This window comes from Pseudorca crassidens, chromosome 4 (genome assembly GCF_039906515.1).
Source record: "Pseudorca crassidens isolate mPseCra1 chromosome 4, mPseCra1.hap1, whole genome shotgun sequence".
In the NCBI taxonomy this organism is placed as follows: domain Eukaryota; kingdom Metazoa; phylum Chordata; class Mammalia; order Artiodactyla; family Delphinidae; genus Pseudorca; species Pseudorca crassidens.
Window position 1 is genome coordinate 83,570,628 of NC_090299.1, and position 9,543 is coordinate 83,580,170.

Here is a 9,543-nt window from a genome sequence, read left to right on the forward strand (position 1 = left end):
TTGAATCAAAAAACAGTGGCTCCAAATCTCCAAGATTAAATGGTTCTGTTGTTGTCGTTACTCCTACTCCCAACTTCCAGAAAAATCAAATATGATGGTTTGAAACTAGATATGGTTAAAATCCTTCAGACACAACAGTTCCCAAGTATTTTCTACTTTTCTCAGAAGGCTGGTTGTACCCCTTTTAGGAGACTCGTGACAGCATCACTATACTGCCTAGACTGTAGGGAGAAGACAGACCACTGTCATCTTCCACAAAACAGGGCAGTCGAATCACCTGTCCAGCTAGCAGCACACAGTCCAGGGCTCTGCGTGAAAGCTACAACTTGGCTCAGAGAGAGCGTGCCTGCTGCGGACTGCTGGGCTGAACCGGTGCCAGCCGGACCTACCTGCTGAGTTTGTCTTTCCACAGAAGTCATTAACAAGCATCCTGGAACTGGAAGGGACAGCCAGTGCAAAGTAAATAAGTGAGCTATCTTATAAGAAACACAAAACTGACAGAGATACCTTAAACTCTTGGACTTCTGACTTAAGAATCAAGTAAAAAATATATAACTTGGTTTGCTACGATCTACCCTTTACCGTTAAGGACTGGGTCCCATGATTTATTTAACAGAAGACTATATTGTCTGATCGCCCCAATACTTCCTTGGAGGCAGGATGTATGGATGAGCTCTTACAGGCATGGATGAGCTCTTACCCTCTTATCTTGCTTTGACTTTGCATAAATGGAGTCTCTGATAGGGGAGGGGGGGGAAGAAAGAAGAAGGGAAAGAGAGAGAAAAGGAGGGGTAAAGGGGAAATGAGACGTGACAGGTGAAAATAAGAGTGTGAAATTATCATAAGAGAAAAAAGACACTACCCATTTCTGAGTAAAAGAACAGACTGTATTTTCTCTAAATCGTCCAATACTGAGCCGGAAACATGTTTCCAAGTAGGAACATTTTCTCACAAAGCATATGCAAAGTATTTCAACCCTCCGGTTTTGGCTCTTTGATCATTATTATTATTATTATTATTTTACTAGATCATTTACTTAACAGAGTTATGAGCCCAGTTTAGTTAGAAACAAAGACGTGTGTGATGGATGGAGAAGATAGCCTGGGCAATAGTCCAGCAACTATAACAGAATTAGACTCATCACAGACACTTTAATCCCAATTATTTAATTTGCGAGGTATCTAACGCCACAAATATTTGCCATGACTCAAGAAAACTGTACAACTTACAGAGAAATAAAAGAAAAAAGAACTAAATGGATGAAATAAAATGAACTAAAGAGTTATTTTTTTCCATTAGGCTGGGATTTAAATCTTCAGAGTCAGTAAAACAAATTAAAATTAGAATGTGTGTGTGTGCTGGTATGGGATTTTTTAACAACATAAAAAATAAAACCCAAGCGCTTTTATTAATATCAAGTTCATAGTGATACCATCATGACATTCCTCACCACTCTTTCTCCCAGCTTCACCACAGCCTTAACACACAACCCAAAACGTGTCCATGTGCACAAACACAATCCTCAGGCCAAGTTCCTGCACTCTGCTTAATAAATGCACAGCAATTAAAGCCATGAATACTGAATCACCAGAAGATACAGAGGAAAGAATGCATGACCTAGGGTCAACTTCTGATCAACAAAGGTTTGTATATTCTCCAATAGTTTAAGAAATAGTTTAAATGATACTAATAAAGTACTACATAAACTGATCAGAACCTAAAGGCTGTAGAACCTACAGGGAAAAAAAAGAAAGAGCTAAAAAACAGTGCTTTAAGAACAGAGCTTACTAGGTTTTCTTTAACTGAATACATTATCAATGAGATTCTAAAGACAAAACACACACTTTTTTTTTAGAGGATTTTGCGGCATTCTTTAAATGGTAGAAATGACTCCTTATGGTTTCTTTAAATTGCTAAAGATTAAAAAAAAACATTAAAAATTATACCCACTTAAAATGGCAGCTAGTAATAATAAAAGTCATCATGCTAAACCACAGAGTTTTCAAAAACTCCAAGTGGTGCAACTACTAAATTAGTTTTACTTTATAACTTTGTAACACCTAGAATTCTCATTAGAGATACTCGATGACAAGTTTGAACTTTTAGAAAAAAAAAAAAAGCCAGACCATAAAGTCCCACATATTTCACTAGACACAATTTAAATTATTATGTACCTTACAGTGTTTTTTTCCTTTTCATTTATTTATTTTTTGCTTTACACTAACATTATATAGGCTAAGAATTTTTTTTAAGGCTAAAAAATTTTTAAGATGGTAATGAAATAAGTTAAAAGGTAATTTAAAAATCTATTTCTCATGAGATTTGTTGATTAGAATTATGTTTTAAGTCATTCAATTAAGTGTTTTCTATTGCCATTTTAATATGAATTTTAAATTACAGCCATCTCTTATTTTATGGGATTAGAATGAGTAAAGTGAATAAATCCTATACATGTGAAATCTACAGTGTCAATAGAAAAATGTAAATTCCAATCAAGTTTTAATACTCAAGAATACCTGTACCACTACCTATTTGTAATTTGATTTATAAATGGCTATTTCATAGTATAATTTACGGCATCAGTGAGCCTAGTATTTTGGTGGAAAGTTCTTTATTACAACACCTTGCATGTTATCAAATATATTCTAAAAAATGAGCTGTTGTTCAAAATTTGGATTTAAAATTCTTAAACATTTTTTCTTGTTCAAAAGTAAATTTCTGTCTTGTTCAAACACTTTAAAATCTATTTCATTAACTCTGAAAAAACAAATGTCTATAAAGGCAGAAACTAAAACAGGAAAAGTAAATATATGATAAAGGGAGACTCCTTAAGCAGTCATGCTGTTTTGGAAGTTAAAAACCAAATACTTAAAAATGGATCATTTACATTTTGGTTTAAACATTTTCAATGGAACCAATAATTCAGACAAGATTTTCACAGTGAATAACTATCAAATCTTCCAGTTTTCTAACTGCTATATAATAATAACATAATGATTTGGAAAATGTTATGAATAGAGAATCTCCAGTTATTCATTTCCTATATCAAATATATCTTACTGAATAACCTATTTTGTTTATTATTTCAAAGTTATGTATTATTAAACTTTTTGTAAAAAACATAAACTGTTTAAATCTGTGTTTACAAAGCCTTTAGCACTTATTTTATTTTTTAGTGACTTTTGTATACATTCATAGAAACGTAAGTGTATCATTTAGTCTGGGATAGAACATATGATACATTTTTAATGTCAATTAAAAATACCATTAGGTGTGTTTATGTATACAATAGACTAGGATAACTCCTTTGAAGAAATCACTATCTAACAAACTGATTATATACATTTTGATAAAATAACTAAATATGTATTTACCCAGTAGAGCATGCCAGCAGGAACTATTCTGCTCTATAGATAAATACATACTCACCAGAGATATTAGAGCATAAAGAATCACTGAGTCTCTAACGTAACAATTTACATTTTTAGCTCTCATATTGATTTCATAGTTAAAAGTCACTGTTTCTGGAAAGAAAACAAAAGGACAAATACTGCAATCAATTTTAGTGATTCATAAGCAAGGCTGAATATTCAAACTTCAGTTAATTTTGATGTTTTATGAAAACTATTGTAAAAGTATTTTAAGATTGTTAAAAATGCCATAATCATCTTTGAATAATCAGATAGCTCTGCTGACTTAAGTTCATGTTATTCATTAGTAAAATGAAATATATCTGCTAATTTAAATTGAAAAAATAAAGTATAAAGAATTCTCATTACTTTTACAGTAGCTATTTCTTCAAGATATTAACAACACAATTTTCTTTTTTAAAAAGTTGTTTGACTCATAAAAGGAAAAATAACTATAGCTAGTTAACATAATCATGCACATTACCTTTGACTATTTTTACAGTCAAAGGTAAAAAGGTTTCTTCCAAATGAAAGAGAAATAAATTGGTCACTCAAGCAAATACATAAAAAAGCACACCAAACAAAGGAGATTCAAGTGGTCAAGTCAATAAACAAAAATGTAGTGAAAATAACTAAAGCATACTCATTTTCTCAGCAGTAGCAACACTGAATAAAGTCTAATATTTAATTAAATAGACTAGGGCTGTTTTGTCTGTAAATAGCTATATCATCTCATTTTTATATTTCATGTGGAAACACTCTCAATGGTCACATTTTGTAAAGCAGAGTATTAATAATACAAATAATGGCAAGTAATACATTTCTAAGCATAAAAAATGAATCTTTTCCCATACCAATTATATCCTATGTGAACTTACATAAAGAATTAATAATATTTACAAGTGACAATATTATAATAAGAATATTTTCAATCAAAGGAGAAATATCCATTAGAAATGCAGAAATTGTTCAATCTCTTCCCTGCACTAAATGAGGAAATGAAATCCTCTTACATGTCACCCTGACACCCAAGAAGATCTTTGTCTACCTCAAAAAAAAGGCTTACAATTTTAAGACCCAACCCTCTGCTCCCCATTCATGGTTTATAAAGCAAAAAGCCTAAACTCATGGTGGCTTCCTAGTTCCAACAATCTATGATTCAAATAGGGGTAATGGCTCTCTTTTTTTCTTCAGTAGTGTCCTGGTGAGGGAATAATTTTACTGTCCTTTTTCCATGGGGTCCTGCCTCTTTATCTAAAAGGAAATGAATTACAACCAGATGACAAGGCCACACAACAAAGCCATTTGGTTTTACAAATCTATTATGTCTGTCGTCCAATCGTTTTTATGGGCCTGGTCCTATTATAAACCAAGAAAAACCCTAAAACAAACTTTCTTCCTTTTCTTTCTTTCCACTGAAAACATTTACAATTTTATAATTGTTTTTCAACAGTTTAGCCCCCCAGTTTTTCCCCTCATGTGGTGTTTTTTTTCTCCCTCAGAGTCCCTCTATTCCACTTTCTCCAACATACAAAACATTCAGAGACAAGAAACTGGACTTTTCAAATACAAACTGCTGACAACTGTCAGAAGCACTTTACTGGGACATTACTGACTGTAACTCAATGAATTTAGCTTGATTCACTGCGGGTGCATCATTTTCAATGCATAGCTGTTCAGCAGTAATTGGCCAAGAATCCCTACTGCGAAAAGCACTTGTCAAATAATGCTTGTTTACAAATATATCTCCAGACAGCAAAAAGTGGCAGTTACTGAATAAGTTCAGGGCCACCTCCAATATTCATAACAGTGGACATGCTCCCTTTACTTATTAAATCTATTAAAATTTTCACTTGTTGATACACTTGCTAACATTTGTCCTGCCTGATCAGTCTTAGACAATTTTTTTGCTTTATATATGCCTTGGAATTATTTTACAATAAAAGTCTTGTATATTACACTGTAGTTCAAAGGTTTCTTCCACATGTTATTTATGCCTAATGTGTGTAATAAGACAACTAAAGATATATTTACATTATCCTAGAATTCAGGCTAAAGAGTAAATTTTCCTCGTCTATTATCCAATGTATTCTAAAATTCATTTCATATCAGTCCAAGATTCTAGACACATATTTGACTTTTTCTGTTCAATTCTGCTTATTTATGTCTACCAAACTTAAATTTTAAACATGACTGGAATACCAATTATAAATGTAAACTCACATTTATTTCTATCTGCCTTGAAAATTTTTTTCTCACATAATGGGAGCATTCATATCATACACATATATAATGTATATACACACTATAGTCTGAGAAATTACTAAGCATCTATAGCTTGCAGAAAGCAAAGTATAGGAGAGCAAGTTATTAATGGAGTCAGTGCATACATAAAATCTTTCTGCCCCTGATCTTCCAAAGTTCCTCCAAAAACAATCAAAAACAAACTTAAAATCTCCAATCTGAATCTTTAAATAAATAAACAAACTGACTTCTGTTATAAATACCTTATATTCTTGTTCTTTGATTTAGAAGAGCAGTATCATGGAGAAACAAAAAGAAGAGAACATAAATATTAAAGGTCTGGGATGACACTAATGGAAAGATGGAAACTGTTGGGCAGAGACAGGATGAATGAGAGGAAGTGTGTGTGTGTGTATAAATTTTATTTCTAGTTATGTAAAATAATGAAGTTACAAAATGTACCCCAAACAACAGACACGCTTTTACTTTTAGCGTCTTCAGAACACTGGCTGGTAAAGTACCGCTCATTGCAGGTTAGACCTCGGCAATCCCCATCTCACTGAAAACCAAGTTTTGCTGTGTGTACCACTAGCTGGGGTAAGGACAACACAATCTGTGGGTGTTAAGTCTGTAATATCAGCCAGTCTACCTTCCACAAGACTCCAGCTCCGCTTACAATATGAGACCGATGCTATTTGCTTGCTTCCCTCCACCTCCTTTTGCCTCTTTCTCCCCGCACAGTCTCGACCCTTGTTTCCATTTAGCGCCACCTTCCCTGAGACTTCATTTCTTCCATTCTCTAACCAAGAGCTACTACTCCCTTTCACCTCTACATAAGCCCCTTCCCCCATCACACCTGGAAAAATAAAAAAAAAAAACTGAAACATAAAGGAACACACAAAAGGATAAATTATATTACTACTACTATTACTCTTTAACCCCAAACCAGGATGGCCCTTTTGGTGGAATAAGACAGTTAATGAAAGGACTCCTAACCCTGTCATAATCCTCCGGACTTCTAACATAATGAATCTAACATGAGATGTCAATAAAAGGACTACGACTTCAGAAAATACTTTCTCAACTTTGTCGGGAAGGTAAAAAATGCAGACTGCTTGTGTTAAGCATGGGAGACTTTAGGTAGGTAAATAGATAGGTGGATAGATCTATCTACATGTAATCCTTAAATCAGATTTTTTTTAAAAAATGTAGGGGTTAAAGAGAGAAATTCATGGGGTGGGGTGAGGAGTCTCGATCTGCCCTGCTTTTCACACGGTTCCTAGGGAGCTGGCAGCACTCCCAAACCAGCACAGCGGCTTCTCCTACAGCCAAGACACAACCCGTGCAAGTCACGAGGACACACAAGACTCCGCCGTTGCTGCTTCATCTTTCCGGTCCGGCATCCCCTGCCCCACGAGTGGAAGGAAAAATTTAAGGTTCTGTGCCTCACTCGAGGCATCCGGAGCCCCGAATCGAAACCCCAACCTCGCAGTCAAGAGGGTAGGGTTTTCGATGTGTTCGTGATGGAGCTGACCGATATGAGATGCTGCCCACCGCCCCCCCGCCACCACGCATTGGGCTGTGCCCTTAAGCTCGGTCCCGGCGTGTAAGAGGAGCCAGCGCGGCAGAGCGGACCCGGAGGCCGAGGGCGGCGGGCTGAGGGGCTGAGCAGAGCTCGGAGAGCCGCGAACGCCGCGCAGGTGCTGCTCCCGCGCCGACCCTACTCTCCCAGTGCAAGGCGGGGACAGTCTTCTGGGTCCGGAGCGCAGGATTGGGGGTGGGCAGGAGAGTGGGGACTCGAGATTCCGGAGCGGGGCTATTCTTTCACGGAAACATGGGAAGACCTGACCCGGTGGATGCCAGTAGCGCCTGCCCGGAGGCGACACTCCCCTCCCCCCACGAACCCTCCGCCTCCCGCGGCGTCCCACCTTCCCGCCTTCTTCCAATTTCTCCTCAGTATGATTATGAGACCCCCAAAGTGAGCGACACCAGCACAGTGTGGAGCACCTTCCTTCCTTCGCCATCTCCCTCCCTCGAGAAATAAAAGCTCTTACCACCCACCCCAGAATAGCAGCGGGTGATGCCCTAAATAACAGCTCCCAGAAAGCACTCCCCTCTCCCCCAAATAAAAGCATCCAGCTACCCCCACTGCCTCCAGTTTCCCATCCCCGGCCTCAAACAACGGTTTCGAAAAGCCCCACCGCTCCCGAGATCCCTGCCACTGCTCTTCAAACAGTTCCCACTCTTTCAAGCTCGAAATGTCACTTCCCCACGCGCTTCAAGTGAGACCCAGCCGCACCCAGCCTCCGGGCGCGGGTCTCGGAGCCCTCTTTCCTCCTGGCTTCCAACTTCCCAACCCCCCCCAAGCAGCCTGTGTCCACAGGCAGGTTCCGCGCCCAGCACTCCGCAGCTAATGTCAAACAATGCAAGCAGAGACGGCGGGATGCGAGCGAAAAGGCTAGCGAAAGCGGACGACAAATGTTGGTTCGAGAGGAGGGGTGCAATTTCACCCGCGGCAGCCGCGTCCGGCGCGCCCGGGCCCGCGCCTCCAGGCCCCGCCTCGCCCCTCCGCCCCTGGTTGCCGCGGTCCCCACCCCCACCGCTCTACCTTCGTTGCTGGGGCTGGCCAGGAGGGTCCGGAGCGCGGCGCACAGGAGAAGGCAAGTCCAGAGGGGGGCCCTGCGAGGTGCGGAGTAGCAGCCGGCCAGAGACGCGGGGGTGCTGGGGAGGTCGTCGCCGCCGCCCGGGGGCCGCCGGCGTCCCGCAACCCGGGGCCCCGAGCTCCGCATCTTCTCTTCGCCGCCTCCGCCGCCGCTGTCCCGCGCCGCTCAGTTCACGGCTCCCGCCTCGCGGAGGGGGCGAGAGAGGCTCGCGCTTGCTCCTCGTTCCCCGTGGGCTCCTTTGCCTTCTGGCTCGCGGCTCGTCCAAATGCGGGAACCAGGGATCCTCTGAGACGGCTGAAGTTTGCTCCCGGCTCCCTACTCCCTCCTCTACACTGGGGTTAAATGAAATACTAGTTACGGTTGATAGTGCAGTTCGGGACCGGACTCTCGGGTGTCGAGAAGGTCCCGCGTCCTGTTCTTTACCTCTTTAGACTTTTAAGGATGGGAGTCTTTTAAATGCCACTGGGGGAGAGATAAAGGCTCCTTTTCAGTCTTCAGGGCTGAAATGGACGAAGGTAAGGAAGACAAGGCATCTTAAGAAGAAATCCTCAATAAAAAGAGGAGAAAAAAGCAGAGTGGCTAAGGAGAAAGGAAGAGGAGTTGAGAAAATATAGGGTGGGGAAAATACGAGAGAGGCGAGCGGAGGAAAAGACCCAGAGTTCAAAGAGGCCGGCAGAAGGAAATAGCTGCGGGCTGAGCCCTGACGAGGGAAGGACTGGCGGCGGCTAGCGGGCAAGAGCGCGGAGCCCTGCGGCGGCGGCAGCGGCGGCGGCGGCGGCCCGGAGCTGCGGCGGTTCCCGGTGCTCGGGGAGGAGGTGGTGTGTGCGCCGCTGGGCAGGCGAGCTCGGAACTGCACCGCCACGGCGCGCTCCTGCTGAGTCTGAAGCTCCGCGGTCTCCTCTGACCGCCCGCTCTGCGCCTCCCACCCTCCTCCCTCCTCCTCTTCCCGGCTCCCCCCGCCCTCTGCTGCTCGCAGCCTCGCCAGTGAGAATCTACTGTAAGTGTGAGTTGCTTAGACGAAGTCACACACCCACGGAGGGAAGTAACCAGGAGGCTGCCGTGGCGAGTGTTGCCTAGCGTTCTCCGAGAAAGGCGCGTCTTTCTCCGAGGATAATTAGGGCGAAGAATTCTCCTGACGACGCCTGCGAAGACCCGGGCTCCCGGGAAGCTGAAGGGAAATCAGACCTAGTTGAGCAGCAAGCCCTTAGAGGAGCGGGTCCCTTGTT

The 9,543-nt window shown here is 41.5% G+C and overlaps 1 protein-coding gene across 9 annotated transcripts in view; it reads right to left on the reverse strand.

Annotated features, from left to right (window-relative positions):
* Positions 1-9,211, reverse strand: part of EPHA5 (EPH receptor A5) — a 330,826-nt gene extending 321,615 nt beyond the window's left edge. For 4 of the 9 annotated variants that reach the window (XM_067736169.1, XM_067736167.1, XM_067736168.1 and 1 more), the window contains exon 1: positions 8,263-9,204. In XM_067736169.1, the coding sequence (XP_067592270.1) occupies positions 8,263-8,443 (181 nt within the window). In that variant the 5' untranslated portion in view covers positions 8,444-9,204. Of the gene's footprint in view, positions 1-8,262 lie in introns of all 9 variants that reach the window. The other 5 variants (XM_067736164.1, XM_067736162.1, XM_067736163.1 and 2 more) reach the window with 3 other exon arrangements.
* Positions 9,212-9,543: the final 332 nt, after the last annotated feature.